Source organism: Poecilia mexicana, unplaced genomic scaffold (genome assembly GCF_051168715.1).
Source record: "Poecilia mexicana isolate PSO_F unplaced genomic scaffold, ASM5116871v1 scaffold_17, whole genome shotgun sequence".
Lineage (NCBI taxonomy): Eukaryota > Metazoa > Chordata > Actinopteri > Cyprinodontiformes > Poeciliidae > Poecilia > Poecilia mexicana.
The window spans coordinates 27,880,605-27,903,027 of record NW_028263386.1 but is presented as its reverse complement, the minus strand read 5'-3'; the positions used below and the strand labels follow the sequence as shown (position 1 = coordinate 27,903,027).

The window sequence follows — 22,423 nt, the reverse complement described above, 5'->3', positions numbered from 1 at the left end:
ACAGAAACTGAAAATACAGTCAGCCTTCAGTTCTGTTCTGCTGTATGCTCCACTCCCCCCTCCTGTGGTGACCTATGTCTCGTTAATAGCACTTCATATCCCACCACACTTACATGTCTCTGTTGCATGTCAACAAAGAGAGTAGCATTTCAAGGCCATGCCCTAAACAGTTTAGTTTAACTATCTGTTGGAATATTTGGTCTGCTTATATCAGTGACTTTTGATTTAAACAAATCTGTGTGTTGATAGAAAAAATAATGTGGTCACTCTTTGAGGACAATGAGCTGCATAACTAAAGCTGCAGGGAAATCTTATACAGGAATAAGGAAGTTCAATTTAAATGAAACCTAGGAAACTATCCAAGTCCATCCTCTTCTTTCTGGGTTCATTTAAGCAGATACCTGAAATTTCAACATGGAGTTTCCTTATTGCATTGCAATGAACTTCATAATCAATTCATTAATATCTACCTATTCAATTCAGTTTATTTCTACAGTGTCTGTCTGTCTGTCTGTCTGTCTGTCTGTCTGTCTGTCTGTCTGTCTGTCTGTCTGTCTGTCTGTCTGTCTGTCTATCTATCTATCTATCTATCTATCTATCTATCTATCTATCTAAAAGAAAAAAAAACTGTTGCTCAATGGTTCAGTTTTTCTTTTCAGATTAGTAGAAGTGAATTTTGCATTTCATTAGGAATTCCAGAAGACAGGCACAGAATTCAACTTGCTTGTTGTGTTTCCACAGTCATTGATGATTTGTGGAGAAATGTGATCCGCTACTGTTGGTCCACTCTTTCTTATCAAATCCAAAGTCAGCACCACTGTCTGCTGACAAGCTTTATGGAGATGCTATTAATTTTCCTGTCACCTGAACACATCTTGATATTATTTTTGTGTACAACCACCACTGATAATATGTCTTCAGTTCAATCTGGGGTAGGGCTCTACCAGATTTCAACACCTATTGACTAAATTTGACTAAATCAGTCCTCTTTGCAAAACAACTCAGGCTCAAGCTTCAGATGGAAAGCATCTTTTAGCACCAGTTTTCAAGTTTTTCCACTAATTCTCAAATGGATTTATTTCTGGACTTTGACTTGGATGTTTTATTGCATCTCTGGCTGAATGTTTGGGCTCTTTGTCCATGGTGAACATCAAGTCCCAGCCTCGTACTTGAAGAGAAACAGTGTCTGTATTCAGAACGCTGTCAATCGGTACCAATTTATATCAGAGAGAAGAGGGTAAATAACTTGTAAAACCTTCACAGTGGAAATAGTTGTTTTTTTATGGTCGAAATGCTCCACCTGCTGGTCACAGATGACAAAATCGCAGGAAAACATTTCTTGAATTAAATCCCGCGATATCACACCAAACGAGACTTGTGGACGTTCTTTTCCCTTGGATCATCGGGCAAGATGGTAGGTATCCGTGCTAGAGCAGTGGTTGTTAAACTGAAATCCTTTCCCATCTGAGCTTTTACGTTGGTGGTTGGGGAGCCTGGTTGTACCGTCTAACCTGGGAAGAGTTTCGTTCACGTTGTAGCTGAAAATTGTTTCTGAAAATGTCAGATAAAGTTGCACATAAGGGCTTTGTTTTAGCCTTAGCCTAGCCCGACTTTGCTCGCCTAAGCCGATAGATAAGCGCACTTTTTAAATGTAGTTTAAAGTAAATAGTGTTGAAAACTGTCTAAGCGGATTTTGAAGTTGTCCATTTAGTGTTTCATTATGAATAATTATATATTTGTAAGATATTAATGCCCGTCCAGTGATGAATGCTAACCTGTTTAGCCACACTCACTGGAGTGATGTTCGTCTGTTTCAGGCGGACACAGAGATCAAGAAGAAGCGTACCTTCAGGAAGTTCACCTACAGAGGTGTGGACCTTGACCAGCTGCTGGACATGTCTTAGTAAGTGACGCTGAGTTACACTTCATGTCAAAAGTGTTCCGTGAAGAGTTGATAGTGTCTTTTCGCTGTAATCACGGTGGAACCGAAGTCAAGCTCCTTATTTGTGCGGAATCTTAATTAAAGATCAGGGATTTGGTCCAACATATGTTAAGTTGAAATGGAGAACTGGTCATTTGGTTTGATAGACGACTATAAAATATATGTTTATCTTTTCTCCAACAAAATGTTTTGCACGTAATCCCACAGCAGCTTCATTTTCAGTCTGTATGTCCTCAGTTCCTGGCATGTCCTGTTATTGTCTTATGTGTTCCTGGACCTATGGAACCGACCTGCAGTCAGGCTTGTTCATGTGAATTTAAGCAGAAAGGTGTCTAGAAGTTGCAGGACACTGCCCCCCTGAGGTCAGTAGGTTGTGATCCAGGCCTTACAAAATCTAGATCCTTACCTACCAACATTCCAGCATGTTCCATAACAGGTCGAATGATCAATAAGAAAATATTATATTTTTACAGCACCGATCTCAGCCTTCCTGTCGTCTCTCAATCTTTGAGGTTGAATGAACCAGACATGTAGAATCTAGTCTCTTTCTTATGGCTTCCTGCGTCTCTGTGCTTCATCTGATTCACTTTATACAACAAACTGCACTAATATGTTGTCAGCTCGACCTTCAGTATGACATCAGTACTTTGAGTTTCTAACAAACTGGTCTCTATTTTGGACCGATTAATCGGTCGATGTCAGATTTTTCTGGAATGGGGAAATAATGGGCGCTTATCACACCGATCGCTTTGAGCTGTGATCTTTCAACTGGGGAAATTGGACCTTTCTTTTGTAAAATCTATTGTCTTGATTATCCTGTTGAAATATTTGAAAAAATGTGCAGCGACGATCCAGAGTCAGGAATCGAAGGCCGGACTAGGGATGTACGATCCACTCTTTTCACATCTGAGGTTTAGTATCGACTGATACCGATTCAATACAGAAAATCAGTGCTGACTGACTTAAAACTTTTTTTTTTTTTTTTTTAGACAAAAGTATTGAATTACAAATGTATATAATTTTGCACCAGTACAGCACACTTTCATACACCAACTGCTTCACATGCTCGGTCAAACATGTAAAAGCACCTTTAATTTGCTCAGTCAGTGCAATTAGGAGTGTAACAGCCAATGTAAAATAAATAAGTCACTCAGAGCACAAAGCATAGAATTGGAGTAAATAGATCTTCCCTTATGGATCAGGCACATTGTCACTGATACAGATATTAATATTGTGTGGGTGCATTTCTGCATATGAGCGCCCTGCATAACCATGTACCGCCATGACCTGTGTTTTAGTGTGTACTTGCTGCCAGTGTCTCACTCCAGCTGTGTGTGTTGTTTGTACAGTGAGCAGCTGATGCAGCTGTACTGCGCCCGCCAGAGGAGGAGACTGAACCGGGGCTTGCGCCGCAAGCACCAGTCCCTCCTCAAGCGCCTGCGCAAGGCCAAGAAGGAGGCTCCTCCAATGGAGAAACCAGAGGTGGTGAAGACCCACCTGAGAGACATGGTGATCCTGCCTGAGATGGTGGGCTCCATGGTGGGGGTGTACAACGGCAAGACTTTCAACCAGGTGGAGATCAAGGTGAGGGAGAAGGGCCCCATGAGTCACACTCAGTTCTATTGATTACTCATTGACAGTCGGATGAAAAAAAGGGGCAGATTTTTTTTGTTCCACCACTTAATATTATTTTGTATATTAGAAATATGTCTGAAAATGCAAATAATTCATTTTTTTAAATAAGAAATATACAAGTTCTTGTCTAAAGTGCAATAACAGGATTCCTTTAATATCTGCAACTAATAAAATATGTTTAACTTCAATAATATGTGAATAGCTTGGCTTATTACTGGGTAGGGCTGATGTATTGACTATTTTTAATTAATTAATTGGATAGCAAAGGAGCTTAATAGATTTCATTTTCACAGAATTTGAATGAGGTGAAGTTAAAACTGCCAGTTCTACATATTTTCAGACATCTATATGTAAAGTGCATATGTTCCTGTGCACATCTGGCCAAATTACTGCTGTTCATTTAGCAAATGACTTTTTTTGAGTCTGTATACTCCAGTTAATTGATCAATTACTGTATGAGTTTATTATTTCAGTTATCGACTCATCACAATTAATCGTTTCAGCCCTAACTCAGTTAAACACTGAGGGTTTCAGTAGGTGTATTGGCTGATAGTTGAGCATATCATATTTACTATCTTCGACTGAATGTTCACTGAAGAGTGAAACTGCTCCTCTTTCCTGTGTTTGAATCCATTGTGTGCTTTAATGTGAAAGCCTTTATTCTGACTGGATTTCCTGTCTCTCCACAGCCTGAGATGTGTGGTCATTACCTGGGAGAGTTCTCCATCACCTACAAGCCGGTCAAGCATGGTCGCCCTGGTATCGGAGCCACACACTCTTCTCGTTTCATCCCTCTGAAGTAAAGTGGTTGTATTGTTTGTATAAATAAAACCAAAAATGAGCTGGGCTTCTCCACACAACTGCAGTGTCTGGCTGTATTTTTTCACTCTTTCTGGGTTTTTGTAGGCTCTTAAAAAGTGTTGGGCCTTAAATCTTAAATAAGGCCACATTTTCCTTCTGAGTTTCTGAATGACCTCTTGTGTCATATTTTATTAATTGCTCCTTTCATTGACTATATTTAGGACAATTTTGGTGCCATTCACTGGATACATTAGATATATGGCTGACAAAACTGCTAAGCTCTGTCTAAAGAAACTTAGACAAAAACCAACCAGCCATTATGAAATCAATCCTTCAAAACCCAGGCAAAGATATTGGAATTATAAGGTAAAACACATTCCATGGATTAAGTTCATTTTGCTTTAATTCTTCACCAGGGGAAACGAGTATGCTGCCAGCTAAGTGGAATTTTTGTTTAGGATCGACATAGGTATAAAATTTATTTCAGAATGGTGTTTGAAAGGGCTTCCTATTGGATTGCGCAGAGATAGAGCGGCCGAAGCTCCCAAGTCTTCGACGCAGTCGTCCGGGGTTCGATTATCGACTCTGGTACACTTGATGCATTTCTTCTCTACATATTTCCAGTCTGACCAGCTTCAAATAAAGGCCATTACTATCAGAAAGCTTTAAAATAGAAGGAGCTGTAAGGAAACGGGCCGATACAGTAATGGAATCATTCAGCGGATTCAATGCTGAATCTTCCGAATGCGATACATTTAAAGTCAGAGATGATGAAACCTATTATAAGATTAGAATAGCCAATGTATCTCAGCACATGTTCAAGAAGTTATAGTTATTTAAAAGTATTGCTTAATGTTTTTATATACATTAAATTGGTAATCTGGATTGATTTGAACATGTAAAGGAAAAAGAAAAACATACTTTAATGCCAGAGGAGAAATCAAAATTGTTTCCAGCAGCTTTCTGCAGAAGAAAAGGCCAGTTTCACTGTAACTCAGATGTTACCGACATCCTGTAGTGTTTATGGGTTAATCTCTGTATAAAACAGGGGTTTAATGAAGATTTACGATTAAATTTATTTCGGGTGTGACCATTCCTCAGATTAGAATGTTAAAAAGAGTTTCATCTAACTGAACAGTCACAACGGGCTTCAATTTGAGCGGTGCGCCTGGGAAAAAGTACCGATGTGTACTCTACCGGGAGCAACGTTCCTCCTTCCCGATCTGTGAGCCAGCTGCATCTTGTGTGGCTGTTTCGGCCATGGATTCAACCTTTAGCAGTCGCGAAACCTGTTTGACACTGAGCTAATAGTGTGTAATAACCGTTTGAAGGAGCTGTAGCCACGCTGGTAAGTGCAGGGGGTAAATCTGAGTCTGTACCCAAATGAAGCTGGACTGGAATGGGTTTTCTTCGAAAGCGCTGCCGCTACTTAGCGGCTACCAGCTCAGATAGCTAGCTAGTTAGCTTGAGAACGAAAGTGACAGAGGAGGAGAGTCCTGTCAAAACGGAGCGAAGGAGGAAAACTGATTAATTCCTGTTTCTCACAACTGTGGCTGTCAGCGGTTACTGTGAAATGTAATATCGGTTCTGTTAAAAAAAAAAAAAAAAAAAAAACCTTAGCCAACTATGTGTTGCCGGTGTTATTCAAGATTTGCAATCTGAGAACAAAGCTCCATTGTAGGCTAGCTAACCAACAGATCCCTGTGTGGTTCTGTTCCAGCCGGGGTTTGTTGTACATTGAGCCCAAATGTTAGCACATATAAGACGGAACTAAGTGATCTTTGTTATGTACAAATGTTTCTGTTTAAAAATGCATTTTTTTTAAAATTATTTTTTGAAAAATCAACGTTAGAGACGCACTGCCTCCCATAAGGCTACATAATTAATAGTTCTTAAAAACTAACACATTTATGTTCTTTCTGTCAAATCTGGAATTAAATATTTGAAGCCAGATGAGTTGTTGTAGACCAGACTGACTTTGGTTACATCGGTGCAGATTGTTTCCACTGTGAATCAGTTTTTTGAGGAAGGGGACACTTCATAGCAGTCAACTGTACTTACCAACAGCAAGGTAAGACAGGAGCATTAGTGGGTCGGAGCCTCAGTTTTTCCCCACAGTTTGTGCGTCATGCTGGTATGACTCACATCTGAGTGAACTAGCTGATTTCAGCTTACAAACGCTGTGCTTTATGTCCGTACAACATCTTTATTTGTCATGCATTATAATGTTCTGTTAACAGGTTACATATTTGGGATCTGAGGTGCTGAACGGTGAATGAATAGAGGGAAGAAGGTGAAGCGTTGTGAAAAGAAAGAGGGCATCACGAAAAGGTAGAATATTTCCGAATCTCCTCAGGATTCAGTGAGCGTTGAGTTTGTTTACCCAATGCTCACTGGTTCCTGGTATCGTTGCTGCAGTTGTTGGACTGTGAGCATGATGGCTGTTGATGGCCTGTGGGACAACACAGAGGTGGTGGAGATGGGGGACGTGCCGTCTCAGTTCTTTGTGGAAAAACACTCTTGGGAGGGCCTGCGTGACATCATCCACTGTAGCAGAAAATACTCGGGAATGATCGCCAACAAGGCCCCCCATGACTTCCAGTTTGTGCAGAAGACTGATGAGAACGGCCCCCACTCCCACCGGTTGTATTACCTTGGTAAGTCTAAAAACCCGTGATCTGCTTTGAGTTTGTGTTTTTTAAAATTTCTGTGTTTGTGTTTTTTCTCTTTATTGAATATTTTTGTTTTTCTGGTTGCAATGTAATGTGGAAAAACAGTCACAGTGTTGTGTTTCATATTTTGACTTCAGTAGAGGAATTGCATTGAGACTTTTCTTCTACTTGTGTCCAGGAATGCCTTACGGAAGCAGAGAGAACTCCTTACTCTACTCAGAAATCCCCAAGAAGGTCCGGAAGGAGGCGCTCTTAGTGTTGTCATGGAAACAGATGCTCGATCACTTCCAGGTAACTTTTCCATAAGGCTGAAGAGTCTGCTCATAAAGTCTTAATTTTGCATTATATTTGATTTTCAGAGGAACTGTGCTAATACCATCAATAGAACAATTATAGTAAGAATACATGTGCATTACTGCCTACATATTCATGTTATCAACCTTGCAACCTCCAAAATCATATACTAAAAGCTCTGTATTAAAATATAAATGAATTATAAATCAAAATGCAGTAAAAATACAAACCTTTTCCTCCCTACATATTCATTAACAGCCAAATTTACATAAATGTCCTTGCTTGTCCTCAGTACCTTCACATCCTCACACATTCAGCCAACACACTAAAAATTGCAGATATAATACTAATTCATTAACGCATACACTCCCACATAAACGTTATCATCCTTTAAATCTGAGCTTTAAGAATGATCACATCTTTGATTTTCCTTTAGCCAAGATTTAGTCATGTGAACAAACTTTTTAAGTTCAGGTTTAACATTGTAACGTATAAAAAAGTGTTCTGACCAAACAAGGTTCTACAGTTCTGTTCTGACCATCCTCTAGTGACTCTGTAACTGTTTTGCCTTTGTATAAATAAACGTAATGGATCAGGAACTAACTTTATTGATACATGTAAAAAATAATTTAAGAAAACATAAGTTAGAATAGCTTTCAAAAGTTATGTTTGTCCAGGATTAGGCAGTAATGAGATCTTTTTGTCCCTTACTTTTATTGTTTGGTTATACAGTGATACAGTGAGACTGTTGGGTTACTTGCAGTAGCCTGGGCCCATGTTGTCATACAGGATGACATGTAAGAAAATACATATACCAAAGAGCAGCTTTTACAGGAATATAAGACCTTATTAAATTGAAACAATGAAGGTTATTTATTTTTTATTCTTTGGAAATGTTGTTTATATGATTTTCAAATTTTAGATGTGGGTGTAAAAACAGGAAAGATCTCCTGTAGCGGTCTGTATTACAGTGAATTTGAAGAATCCTCTGACTGAAGACTCTGTTTTTATAAGAAAGGAAGAGGATGGTTCAGGATTATTGATAATTTTTTTTAATTTTATGAAGAATCTTTCTTTGCATCATCATCACCAGAGGTTCCACAGTTGTCGCCAGAACAGAACCAGCCTTCTTTATCAGTTTGTTGAGCGTTTTTAGGTCCCTAGTTCTGATGCTGCTGCTCCAACAGATAGAGTAATTTCCCTTAGGGATACATATTCATACATATACCGTACACATATTTCTGAATTGAATGACAGAAACGTCAGCACATGTTATAGTTTTCATGGTTTCTTGCATAAAATTTTTAAATGGAAAACAAAATGATGACGGTAGAGTTTGTCTGAGTCGGCGTCCTTGGACATCAGACCTCAGTGAAAACCGGAAATGTTAGAATAAACCAGTAAAAACCTGATCTGCTCCTCTCTACTCATGAGAAAGAAACTAAAACTGACAAGCTTCCTAAAGAGAGAAAAGTTACAAACAAGTAAGTTATCAACTAAGAATGGATTCCAAAATGTGCTGCTACTCCTAAGCCGAATATTATGGGGTGTGATGCTGCATGTGTCAGCTGTTTGCTGAACTACATAAAGCTTCTTGGTAAGAAGCAGCTAGCAGCATGACGGAAGGATGGTTTTGTTTCTGTTTCTCCTAATTATTGAAGGTGACAGATTGTGGAGCTGTGTGGTGTCGTTTTGATTAGGACTCAGTGGTTGTGTGTGTAAATGTCAGCGACTGTGTAGTCTGCCTGCTGTGTGCTTTAGGGCTCAGATGATAACAGTTGTTTCTGTCTGCCTCGTCTTCATCACCTCATCTGGTGAGACAGTAGTCTCATCTGTCTCACCAGATGAGACAATAGTCTCATCTGGTGATTATTGTACATCTGATTATTGTAAAATAATTGGCTGGTTATATTTTACATATGAAGCAAACTTTAAAAGAAACAATTCAGTAGTGAATTGAAAAGGAGCTTACTTTTAGTTTCCTCCTGCATCTCCTAGGCGACTCCGCACCAAGGGGCTTACTCTCGAGAGGAGGAGCTGCTGAGAGAGCGGAAGCGTTTGGGAGCGTTTGGGATCACGTCGTACGACTACCACTATAAGATGGGCCTGTTCCTGTTCCAGGCCAGCAATAGTCTCTTCTACTGTCAAGATGGAGGCAACAACGGCTTCATCGTGAGTACATCGCTTCCATTCAACTTAAAGAACAATTATTACATCTGCATCATGCAGCAACAAACTTTCATGGGTTTTTCTCTTTTTTTTTTTTTTAAGTTTTAAGTGATGGACCAACACAAAGGAGCACACAGCTCAGGGAAATTATATATGGTTTTCAAAATCCAGTAGAAATGAAAATCCAAAAACCTCCTAAATAAAATGCAGATTACCTTCAAGACTTAACAAACTAAATAACAAGAGAAAATAAAGAATGCAGTTGTCAAATGATGACTTAGTTTATTAAAAAGCAATCTACACCAGCCTGCACATGTGTAGTGAAGATATTTCCGCCTGAGCCAAACAATGGTTGTTCCACCCTGTGCAGTGACAACTGCCAGAAAAGGGTTTCCAGCAGCTCCGTCTATTAAATCAGTGTTTTTCAAGGTGGAAACCACCAGAGGGCGATATGGGGGCTCAGAAAGTTGGAGGGAAGATGAGGAAAAAAGATGGAATCCAATACATCTGGCAGGGGCGCTGCCAGGAATCTTGGGCCCCCTGACAAAAAATTAAATTGCCCCCCCCTCATGCAGCTGCTGTTACAATTTCTTGAGTCTATCTGACCCATCAAAAGCGTCACAATTTCAAAGGCTTGCAAGTGCCTTGCTTTCTTTGGTCCAATACTGATAACTAGTACTAGTAGTTGCATTTTATTCAAGCTGCAGTATATAACTTTAATAAAAAATATGTTTTCTCCATATTTGATAAAGCTGTCATCATGTCGTGACAGTTTGTTATGAGACAGATGATCTGTGAAAACAATCAATTTCCTCCACCTCCTTCCTGAATTACTATTACTGGTTAAAGTAATACACCGTTCTGACCAAAACAACCAATCAGAACCAGTAGGACGCTCTTAGCGCTGTCAATCAACCTCATTCATTCACTGCTAAATGTGCTAATGGGGGAGAAACAACTCATTGTTACAGGAAAATTGTTTATCTGCTATCACTGGTAGCGATTTACAAAAGGCTATGCTAGCTGCAGAATAGCACAGAGTAAGGGGGAGGAAGGATGAGCCACATGAGATTGCGATTGACAGCATTAAACCTCTCCTGCCACTGACTGGTTGTTTTTAGAGAGCACTGGGAGAAAGCAGAGAAAATAGATTTTTCACAGATTACCTCTCCTACCATAATGTCACAACTTAATGGCAGTTTTAACAAATATGTGGAAAAAATAGATTTATATAAAAGTTACATACTGCAGCTTTAATTTCACTTAGGAGAGGGCAGGTCAGGAGGGATGTGGGTTAGAGCTGCTGCTGACTGACTCATTTGTTGATTAGTGGTAAAAGGTACAAGGGACAAGTTAAATATATGAATATGTTGGTAATTTCATTCCTTAATTCATTAAATGCTAGTAAAATTGGGGTAATCAGTAGTCCGTAGCTAAGCTAACTATGCTGAATGGTTGATAATCTCATACAGTCTACCCACCTCGGAGAAAAACAGCTATAAATTGACACTCTTGCCTTTTTCTCTCTCCCTCTCTCTATTTTTTATTTATTTATTTTTATTTTTTTTTTGAAAACTTGATTTTATAACTTTTCTTAGCAGCATAGTAACTGCCACAATCATTCGTGTCTTCCACTGACTGTTGCTAACAGCGTCACGGTGAAGCGCTCCAAGCAGGAATGAACCATTTCATGCAGGGGGGGGGGTCAGGGGAAATATGGATGTGTGTTTTTTCTATGAACAATAAATAAATAAATTGTGGAGGGCCCCCTGTTGGTCAGGGCCCCTAGAATTGTCATCACTTTTCCCCCCTATACCGCTTTTTTTTCCAGCGTCCCTCTGTGTGATACATGCGTTCTTCTGCAGGTCACTTTGGATTGGGTTTTGACATCATTCAGTAGTTTGAATGACCTTGTAAAAAAAAAAAAATTAAATCAGTAAAACCTTGGACATGAGTATCAGGACCTGCTGTGTGAACGCAGTCTAGGTTCTCTGTGTCTGTAGAGTGGCTCTGACCAGTGAGTCATCAGTATTACAGAAGGAATTACCAACAGTTTGTAAATACTAATAAATAAGCAGTCTTGCTAAGTCATCCAGTGTGAACAGGCCTTTTGGCTCAGACTGTTTATCTGTTTCAGCAGTCTGCCCCAGTAAAACCAGTGGAGATAAAGAGCCAGTGCTCAGGCACCCGCATGGACCCCAAGATCTGTCCCGGACACCCGGATTTTATAGCCTTCATTAACAACAATGACCTGTGGATAGCCAACATCAAGACGGGAGAGGAGCGCAGGCTGACATACTGCCACAAAGGTTAGGGACTTTTCTGTCTGATCATTGGTTTCATGTGCTTCAAGTTACAATCACAAAGACGACAGACACAACATGCACCTGCTGTTCTCTCTGTTTATTTGTAAGGAAGAAAGATGGAAAGTTTTTAGCTCAGATTATGCCAAAGAAAGGAACAATAGCATGTTGAAATAGAGTTTATCTTAGCTTTATTTACCTTAGAATTAAAAATTACTTTTCAACAGAAAAGTTTCTACTGAACTGGATACTCTCCTGTTTGCAATCCCTGCGTCATCTCCCAGGTTTGGACAATGTCAAAGAGGACCCTAGGTCTGCAGGTGTAGCAACGTTCGTCATCCAGGAGGAGTTTGACCGTTTCACTGGTTACTGGTGGAGTCCGTCTGCAGCAGCAGGTCAGCGCTGAAACCTCAGCCAGTCTGCAAAGCTGTGTCAGGTTCTCTTGACAATGACTTCTGATTTATTTGTTCCTGTAGATCCTGATGGAGGGAAAACGTTGCACCTTCTGTATGAGGAGGTGGATGAGACCGAAGTAGAAATTATTCACGTTCCGTCTCCGGCTCTGGAGGAGAGGAAAGCAGATGCGTACCGATATCCTCGCACAGGTCAGTCCCGGCCTTTGTGTGTGTGTGTGTGTGTATGTGTATGTGTTTTTTTTTTTTAACTTTTATTTTTTATTTGAAGTCATTTAATGTTCAAATATTAAAAGTGTGTCTATCCATCTTCATAGGTAGTAAAAATCCCCAGGCTACTCTTAAACTGGCAGAGATCAAGACGGACCATCAAGGAAAAGTGGGTCACTTTTCATCTGTTCATGTTGAAATTCATCTGATTGAATATTTATTTTTACAAACATATGTATGTGTCTCTCTGTGTGTGTGTGTGCGTGCGTGCGTGCGTGTGCGTGTGTGTGGGTGGATGGATGTGCTTCAGATCATTAGCACACAAGATAAAGAGCTGGTCGTCCCATTTAGCACCTTGTTTCCTAGAACAGAATACATGGCCAGAGCAGGATGGACGATAGACGGAAAATAGTAAGTGGAATTGAAGAGGTTTTGGTGTGTTGATCTCTATATGATTCCAAGAAAGGTAGTAAAGTGTTTGTGTGTGATGAGTCCTATTCCAATATACTGTGCTTTGCAAAACCATGTACATTTAGCGCTCTCTACAGCTGTGCTAACAGAAACTATGGCTGATTTTCAGATCTTTGTGTGGGTAGTTCAGATCGGTGGTTAATAACGGTTTCACATGTATCGATCGACCACCAATAATCCAAAATTAAGTAAATTAGGGCCGATTTATTGGTGCACCCCTAATGAGGAATTTACTTTATATTGACGTTAGCTGTGTTTTAAGATGTTTCCTTTAAAGCTGCAATATGTAACTTTTCTTCTTTTTTTATCCATCCGTCCATCCATTTTCTTACACCCTTATCCCATTGGGGGTGCTGGTGCCTATCTCCAGCTGTCAACTGTCACTATGATTATGCAGATTATTTACAATTTTGTATTATACCGTGATGACATAGTGACAGTTTCAACAAATATATATCAAAAATTTTCTAAAAGTTACATCTTGCAGCCTTAAGAGTTTCTCCCAGCATAAAAACTGTGCTGTGTTTGGTGCCAGCGGTTGGGCAGTGCTGTTGGACCGCAGCCAGAAGAAGCTGCAGCTTGTTTTGCTCCCTCCAGCGCTCTTCATCCCCATCACAGAAGACTCCACCCTGAGGCAGGACAGTCTGGAGGCTGTGCCCAGCTGCACTCAGCCATACATCATCTATGAGGAGACCACTGATGTCTGGATAAATGTGAAAACATTTTTCTACTTTGCTCGATTGACATATGATTGGAATCTTTTCATAGTTTTACACAGTTTTATCTTTATTTTGGCAGGTTCATGATATATTCTATCCTTTTATTCAAACAACAGAAGATGAGTTTACTTTCATTTGGGTAAATGAGTCTAAAACAGGCTTCAGCCACCTCTATAAAATCACCTCACTGTTACAGCCAGGCTACCACCACTGGGCAGAGGAATACCATCATGTGGAGGGTGAGAGAAAATGTTTCTGCATTACTCAAAAATAGATCATCAAAAAAAACATCAGTGTTTGCTCTTCAGTTATGTCAACAGATTTTTTTTTTTTTTCAGGAAATTTTAAATGTGCAATCAAGGAGGAGGTTACGTTGACCAGCGGAGAATGGGAAGTTCTGTCCAGACATGGTTCAAAGGTAAACGCTTCAGGGAAAGCTGTGTAGAATTCTCAACCGGGTGCTATGGTTCTGGGAGTCTGACTTCCTGATTTTAACATATAATAAAAACGGTAACACTTTATTTGAAGGGGTGTGCATAAGACTGACATGACACTGTCATAAATATGACATAACACCTGTCATGAACATGAAGGAGTCTTTATGAATGTTTACGACAGTTGTCATAAAGTGTCATTCAGTAAATAATGACACTTTTAATGCAAAGTTGCTCTAAAGGTTGCATTGAAAGTCCATTAAAAATGCCAACTTCGCATTAAATTGTCATTATTTACTGAATGACACTTCATGACAACTGTCGTAAACATTCATAAAGACTCCTTCATGTTTATGACAGTGTCATGTCAGTCTTATGCACACCCCTTCAAATAAAGTATTACCGTGTTTCATTTGTTATGGTACAAAAGAAACTCTAAACATGTGGGTTTAGAGATAAGAACCTAATATTTGTGTGGTTCTTCTAGAACAGTGTTTCTCCACCCTGGTCCTCACTGCCCCCCTGCTCTGCATTTTTTAGATGTTCCTCTATTCTAGAACAGCTGATTCAAATGATTGCATGACCATCAAGTACTGCAGAAGCCTGTTAATCACCCCGAGATACAATTCAGGTGTGTGACAGAAGGGAAATACCTAAAACATGCAGGACAGGGGGGCGGTGAGGACCAGGGTTGAGAAACACTGCTCTAGATGATTATATGTTTTATGAGTGCCTCCCATTGGCTGTCTCATCATTCCCTTAACTCTTTCGAGCTTGCTGCTTTTTTTCTGCTGCTGTTAGCTTTCTCTCCATGTTCTCTTATTAGATCTGGGTGAATGAAGGAACCAAGCTGGTATATTTCCAGGGCACCAGGGACACGCCGTTGGAGCACCACCTGTATGTGGTCAGCTATGAGTCTCCAGGCGACGTGGTCAGACTAACCAAGCCTGGATTCTCTCACTGCTGCTCTGTTAGTCAGGTACTCTTCCACTTCTGTCTTTATTTGCACTCTGAGATTTTTGCTCATGCCACTGCTCTGGCTTCCACTCCATACCAACCAGCCTTCTCATTACTAATGTCACTGCCTCTCTGATGTTTCTCTCTCCCCTGTCAGAACTTTGACTTTTTCGTGAGCCACTACAGTAACGTGAGCACACCTCCATGTGTTCACTTGTACAAGCTGACCAGCTTAGAAGATGACCCCCTCCGAGTGGTTCCAGAGTTCTGGGCCAGCTTGATGGAGCCACCAGGTACAGAGCAGCAGCATAGCAAAAGCAAACCAGATCTGTTCACTAACTTCATTTCTTCTGATTGTTGCAGAAGAAATTAACCAACGACCAAAGAATGTATAAACTTCAGAATTATGTCACTTGGTTAGATTTTGATATCAACATGGGTTACTAGTGTTATCCAAACTTCAGTGAGATTTTCATGTTAAAAGAAATGCCACTGTTATTAGGAATGTCCTAATTGGGATGCTCCGTCCCTGCTTCCAGGTTGCCCTGGAGATTACAACCCACCGGAGATTTTTGACTTTCCGGGGAAGTCAGGCTTCCAGCTGTATGGGATGGTGTACAAACCTCACAACCTGCAGCCCGGCAGAAAACACCCAACTGTTCTGTTCGTGTATGGTGGCCCTCAGGTTTGTAGGCACGATCACGTTAAGACGACTAAGAAAATGGGGAATTCATTTTCAGAATGTCTGTGATTGGGTGTGTTCAGGTGCAGCTGGTTAACAACTCTTTCAAGGGGATGAAGTACCTCCGTCTCAACACGCTGGCTTCTCTTGGCTATGCTGTGGTTGTTATTGATGGGAGGGGCTCCTGTCAGAGGGGCCTGGAATTTGAGGGAGCTCTGAAGAACAAAATGGTAGAGTGAGATACCGACACCAAACTTGAATATAAATGCAACTGTTTGAACTGAAAACAAAGCTGCAATAAACCACTCAACTTGAACTGTCCAGGGTCAGGTGGAGATAGAGGATCAGGTGGAGGGTCTGCAGTACGTGGCTGAGAAGTTTAACTTTGTAGACCTGAGTCGTGTTGCCATTCATGGTTGGTCGTATGGCGGCTTTCTCTCTCTGATGGGCCTCATCCAACGACCCAACATCTTCAAGGTTAGCAGGTCCTGTTCCTGAAAGAGTTTCTGTTTTGATGTTAGCACTGTTACTTCTGTCTCTTGGTGCTAATTGTTGAAACCACATTTTAGTTTTCATACCCACTGCAATTTTTAACATTTTGTCATGTTACAACCACAAACTTCAATGTATTTATTGTGAATTTATATTATATTCTATATACTCTATGGCTGCAACAAATAATTATTTTAGTAATCAAGTATTCTATCAATTATTCTGACAGTCGGATAAAATCTTGTCTCATTCTGCTGATTTTTAAAATCTTTTTTAATTTAACCATTTAAACCTATTTCATGCAATATTAGAAATGGACAGATTATTAAATTCCTTTTCTTAAAGGGACAGTATTATGTGTTTTCCAGTTGTATAGTATATTTTTATAGCACAATCAAGTAATTATGTCATATCAAGCTTGACTTAAAAGAAATTAGACTTTGTACTTGGGGCGCTCAACCCATATATGGAGGTCTCAGTCCCTGACGCAGGTTCGAGTCCCAGCCCCAGATCCATGACCTTTGCTGCATGTCTTCCCCTTCTCTATCAACCCAGTTCCTGTCTGACCACCATCAAATATAAAATACAGGCCATTTCAACCGATAAAATCTTAAAAAAATTATAACCAGACTTCGCAATTTAATGCCTTGAATTGGGTCTCTGTCTCTTTAAGAAGCTTCTGCTCTGTCCAATACCTGCCTTTAGGAAGTCATCACATCAACATTCCTCTATTAAGTGTTTTCAAATGTTCATGGGAGCACTAGACTGAGAAATAATTCATATAATAAACTCAGAAGATGCACAGTTCCACCTGGTGTTTGTTGATTCAAAGAAGAAAAAGTGTTTTTTTTTAAAATGCAAAATGTAAATGTTTTTTTTTTTTGTATATTTTTTACTTTCAGTTCTGAGTGTGTTCTTTCAGCAAATGGCCTTTTTTGAGTCGGTATACTCCAGGTAACGATGACTTGGGTACTAAATTAGCTGATGATTAGCTTCCGTTGTGTGTATTGAGGCTGCTCTCTCCAGCCACATGGTGTCAGTGTTGAGCAGTAAATGATCATCAGCTTGAATTAGAGAATTGCCAATAGTTCTTTTCTAAGCTTGTTATTTTCAGATCTGTAAGTTGAGTTTTTTTAAATGTGGATTTAAAGTGATGAACCCAGTTTATCTTCCTACAAATGTTGCTCTGTTAACACACACAGCTGATTTCAAGATGTTTTCCTAACTAAACAAGCCTTTGATGCTAGATTCCTTTTCATTTTGCTGTAGTTGGCTATCGCTGGCGCCCCGGTGACCGTGTGGATGGCCTACGACACGGGCTACACTGAGCGCTACATGGATGTGCCTGAGAACAACCAGCAGGGCTATGAGGAGGGCTCAGTGGCTCTGCATGTGGACAAGCTGCCTAGCGAGTCAGTACATCACACACCGTCTGCCTGCCCCGATTTAACACAGAAATGTTCTACATGATAGTTCTTGACTGCAGGATGCTTATTTTGAAATGTGATTTATGCTTTTAAAATACATTTTAAAATGCATGCAGAAAAGACAGTTGGAACATTTACCTTCTCCTAGATCTCTGTCTCCAGTCCAGATTATTTTAGAGTTAAAAGAGCTGAAAATATCAAATGAAACTATTAGCAGCTTGAAGTGCAGGATTTTGAAATTATTTTTGTTTGATTATTTCACCAGTTAGCTACATTAGAAATATGTAATATTAGAGACAAACTAGGCTAGAACAGGATTTTTTTACTTGGAGCTTAAAGGAGTGTGATCTGACAGACATGTCAGAGCACTGCTCTCTAATATTAAAGTCAGAATTAAGTATTTGAACTATTCTGAGACGTCTCTGTGAGTCTCTTAGGACCCAACATCCAGCACACCCTGTGGAACCTGCTCATCTTAACCTGCTTTTTCTCACAGGCCCAACCGTTTGCTGATCCTCCACGGCTTTTTAGATGAGAATGTGCACTTTTTTCACACCAACTTCCTGGTATCCCAGATAATCCGAGCTGGGAAGCCCTACCAGCTTCAGGTCTGTGTCATGTGTTCATTTAGATCTCTGTGGCTTACAGCAAATAAAAATCCACAATATTGTTTGTATAGCACATTTACAACAACCTCAGCTGACCAAATTCTTCACGACATCACACGTGGATAAATGATAAAGCAAAAAATAAAATTAAGTTTGGTAAAAAATAATAAAATAAATTATAAAATTGGCAGAAAATCCCAAAAACCAATAATATGAACAAAAAACAATTTGTTTTGTTGCAATACAAAAAGAGATTTTCGTTATTTGAAACAACTTTAGATCACGTCTCATTGGCTGATTTCTCAACTCGTCCTGCTTTTCCACATGATTGGTGTTAGAGGTCAGAGGTTATCTCTCTGCATTGTTTTACCTTGTTTTCATTCCTTAACAAAATGAACACTGCATGAGACTGATGAGAGAGGATTTCAAAGGTCCATTATTATGCTTCCTTAGACAAGTGAGGATATGTCTGTGGCCTATACAAAACATGTTCATTACATTTAATACATAAAATCATTGTCAGATATTGAGATTTGACCCGATCAGTTTTGCCTCTGTTCAGTGGTGGGAAGTAGCGAAGTACAAGTACTTCGTTACTGTACTTAAGTACAATTTTCGTGTATCTGTACTTTACTTAAGTAGATTTAATAGTGGATACTTTCTACTTTTACTCCACTACATTTGACAGTAAGTATCTGTACTTTCTACTTCACTACATTTCTACAAAACTGTCGCGTTACTCGTTACATCCAAGTCTCATCGCTCTTTTTCCATTAAAATGTGAAGTTCAGGGTGGCGCCGTAAAATCCAAGCAGTAACGTGACTTAGTGCCTGTTGTCACCCATCACCTCCCCCTTTACTCGCACGCGGCTCTGCGACATGCGCAGTGGTTTCCTCTGAGTGGGAGGAGACGTCTGTGTAATCGTCAGTTATATAATAGCGCTGCATAAATTGATATGGCGACATGTAAAATCAGCAGCGCTTCGCTTTCACAGACGGTGGGAATTTTGTTCAACTTTTAGCGTCACTTGGAAGAAAAGCTTTAAAGAAAGGTCTGCTCCATGGACGTGATGCTAGCAAAGCTAGCTGTACAGAGACACACATGTTGCATCCGCGATGAAAAAAAGTTGTCACTCATGGGCTGAATTATTGTGTGGAGGTGTTGACCCATGTATGTCGCATATATGGGACAACGCTGTGACAAAAGTGCAATATAGTGATATGACATTCAGGAACGATCCGATTCTTCTGGACGGATCTTTACTGATTAAATTTATTTCAGCTCTAAGTATTTAATATCTAGGTGTTTTTAATGGGAATGTGGATCTTTCAGATCAATTTGAGAAGGTAAAAGTTAATTTTTTTTGTGTCACGTAGCACGGGGTGCTGGGCTTAGTCTTGACTTGGTCTTGGGTAGGTGGTCTTGACTACAACTCTGCAACGTGGCTCCTCGGTTGCATGTCCTCCCCCACCCACCTTCTTTCCATCCCCTTTCTGTTGGTTTTCTCTCAAAATAAAAGCCACTAGTGACAAAAAAAAGTGACGTTCATGTTATGTTAGGACAGGAGACAAGATGTTTCCATCCCTGAAATTATGATGCATAGAATCACATATCCAAGTCTAAACTATGTTACAGAGTAAACACAATAAAAACATGCTGTGGCATTGTTCATTAAAATGGCACATTTCTAATGTATTCAAATTAAATACGATCGGTTCACTTAATGATATTAGCGATTAGGTAATCCATTCAGCAAGTACTTTTACTTTTAATTCTTAAGTATTTTTAAAAGCCAGTACTTTTTTACTTTTACTTAAGTACAAATGTTAATGTGGTAGTTTTACTTTTACTTGAGTACATTTTTGTCTGTGTATTTGTACTTTTACTTAAGTACATTTTTTGAGTACTTTCTCCACTACTGCCTCTGTTGAACCCAGTAAGGAATGCTATGTCTTAGCTCTACATCATCATTATGCAAATGAGCTACTGCTGGCCACGTCCTAATAACTGTGCAGGCCACCGAACTGTAATATTTGTGGGTCAGAAATCCTTTTATCTGTTTATGTCAAATTTAGGGCTGTAAATGCAAACACAAGTGATTTATCTGAATATTTTAACGTTAATATTACATAACAAACTACCTATTATGACCTAAAAGCCTCTCTCCCACTGAGGGTTACCTCGTTCACAGCAATGGATTATTGGACAAGATGCACTGTGAGCGACAAACAGCAAAGTTTTCTGTGACAGCTGTCAAAAACAACAGTTGAACATTTTTCAACTTCCTTATGTTGCGTCACCAGCCTGCATGTTCACATCTACATGTAGTACCTCTACATTTCTCATGCAGCAGATATGGTGGTCACTCAGCTGGGTGAGGACCAGAGACTGTCGCCTCATCACATAAGTTCCATAGAGAGTGATGAGAAAGGAACGTTTCTACATGAACATCTAAAACAACAGGACTTCCTCTAAACATTCATGAATATAAAAACCTAGAAAACTGAGAATCTTCAGACATGTTTTGGTTTGAGATGATAAAACATTTTTTGAAAACGTGCATAAAGCAGCAGTTTGATGTGGGTTATATGAACAGTTGCCCAGGGTGCCCATTAGGAAGAGGTGGGGCACCCAGGAACTGGAGGTAAAATATATCTCATCTGTCATTCTGAGCAGTTTTCTACTGCTTGTATCCATGTGTGGTGAAGTAAGTTTCCATTAGTTGCTTTTGAATACTGACAGACCACATTATCTGTTTTCTGCTACAAAAAAAGAAATCAGATAATTTCTTGCATTTTAATTGGTTGGAGAGCGGCAGGAGGAGCACAACTGTGTGCATGTTTATATTTCAGGCTTATAAAGTTAAATATTATGATTAGTCACAGTGCCAGAGTGTGATTAAATTTTTAAAATACTAGTAATATTCTAACTTTTTGATCAACTGAACTTGGGCTTCACTGTATTTATTGCTTGTATTTGTTTAACAAATGCAGCTCTGCTTTGCTGTGTCTGTGTTGCTGAGGTGAAATTCTCAGTGTTCTCGTCACTCTGCTTCATTATTACAGGTCTACCCCAACGAGCGGCACAGCATTCGCTGCCCTGAGTCTGGGGAGCACTACGAGATCATGCTGCTGCACTTTCTACAACAATACCTCTAAAGCCAGAGTGGGGGCCTCCAGATCACCCGGTCTTTATTTTCTGTGTTCTCCTGTTGCCAGTTTGTCACAAAGCATCAACAGCAGCAGCCATGTTTCTCATGTTGTTTCATTCTGCACCTCTACTGTTTTTCTCCCCCGTCCTCCTGTGCCAGTAGGACTGAGCATCTAGTCCAACCTTCAAGTAGAACAATCAGCAATTTGGGTCACACTAAGTCACATTTCCCAGCCCAACGTGGTTTTTTTCCCCTGCCCCCGCTCAGCAGTAGGAAGTGGGACGCTTCCTACTACTTCCTACAAGTATTTACTGGCATGAACTCACACCGCACACACATCCCACTTCCTTTTCCACATACACACACTCATTTTGACTAAGGAACATGCAGTCTCAATAACACCAGAGAAAAGAAGATCGTTGCTCTTCCTGTGTCCACCTGTTTTAACTATTTGTTATTTAGAATAAAATATTTTTATGAATTTTTATTCTTTTTTTTCTAACTGCCAACTGATGGAAGCTACTCGTCGATACCTTTGTCTCCTCACATTATGTTGCTAAAGATGTCTGCTTGCCTTCTCTATATATAATTTATATTTGCCAAAAGTACCTCTTGACTCTTGATCATGCTGGTATTTCTTTAGTTTTTTTTTTTTTTTTTTTACTGCAATAAAGACAACAGGAGGGAGGGCAGCAGAGTCTTACAGCAGCTTTGTACCACCTGAAATCCAGTTTGTACATGACGATGAATAAATAAATGAATGAATGGGTCACATGGTCTCTGGTTGTGTGCTCTAGTTCAGCCTGGTTCAGACTGCGGCTAGGCAGGAAGTGACCTGCAAGTTCTTTGGAAACCAGTTTTATTGTGTGTATCAGCAGATAGAAATAATCATCTACCAGATTCTACAGTTAATTAAAATCTAATGGTGAGATTGTACAGCGGTATGACTTAGTATAAATTAAAAGAAACAGGACAAATACGTTCACCCATGCTTTAGTGGTTTTTAGAACAACCTTTAGGAGTGTTTAGAGCTAAACTTGTG

General features: G+C 39.8%; 2 protein-coding genes across 5 annotated transcripts; both read left to right on the top strand.

Annotated features, from left to right (window-relative positions):
* Positions 1 to 1,304: 1,304 nt before the first annotated feature.
* On the top strand, positions 1,305 to 4,437 carry rps15 (ribosomal protein S15). Its single transcript, XM_014970127.2, has 4 exons — positions 1,305 to 1,414; positions 1,818 to 1,903; positions 3,292 to 3,526; positions 4,267 to 4,437. The coding sequence occupies exons 1-4, from the start codon at positions 1,412 to 1,414 to the stop codon at positions 4,378 to 4,380; spliced, it is 438 nt and encodes a 145-aa protein (XP_014825613.1). The 5' UTR covers positions 1,305 to 1,411; the 3' UTR covers positions 4,381 to 4,437.
* Positions 4,438 to 5,544: 1,107 nt separating this feature from the next.
* dpp9 (dipeptidyl-peptidase 9) lies at positions 5,545 to 22,153 on the top strand. Of its 4 annotated transcripts, none has more exons than XM_088014463.1 (21): positions 5,545 to 5,726; positions 6,619 to 6,709; positions 6,797 to 7,035; positions 7,229 to 7,341; positions 9,343 to 9,516; positions 11,651 to 11,822; positions 12,044 to 12,211; positions 12,293 to 12,421; positions 12,547 to 12,608; positions 12,750 to 12,850; positions 13,446 to 13,623; positions 13,709 to 13,868; positions 13,968 to 14,047; positions 14,890 to 15,042; positions 15,178 to 15,313; positions 15,560 to 15,705; positions 15,786 to 15,932; positions 16,027 to 16,179; positions 17,464 to 17,606; positions 18,118 to 18,229; positions 21,296 to 22,153. In XM_088014463.1, exons 2-21 carry the CDS (start codon positions 6,654 to 6,656, stop codon positions 21,386 to 21,388), a joined length of 2,715 nt encoding a protein of 904 aa, XP_087870589.1. In that variant the 5' UTR covers positions 5,545 to 5,726; positions 6,619 to 6,653; the 3' UTR covers positions 21,389 to 22,153. The 4 variants fall into 4 exon arrangements, with proteins under 4 accessions (XP_087870589.1, XP_087870590.1, XP_014825610.1 ...); XM_088014464.1 differs by having other exon boundaries at positions 5,547 to 5,726; positions 11,654 to 11,822; XM_014970124.2 differs by having other exon boundaries at positions 5,548 to 5,726; positions 12,101 to 12,211.
* The last annotated feature ends 270 nt before the right edge of the window (positions 22,154 to 22,423 follow it).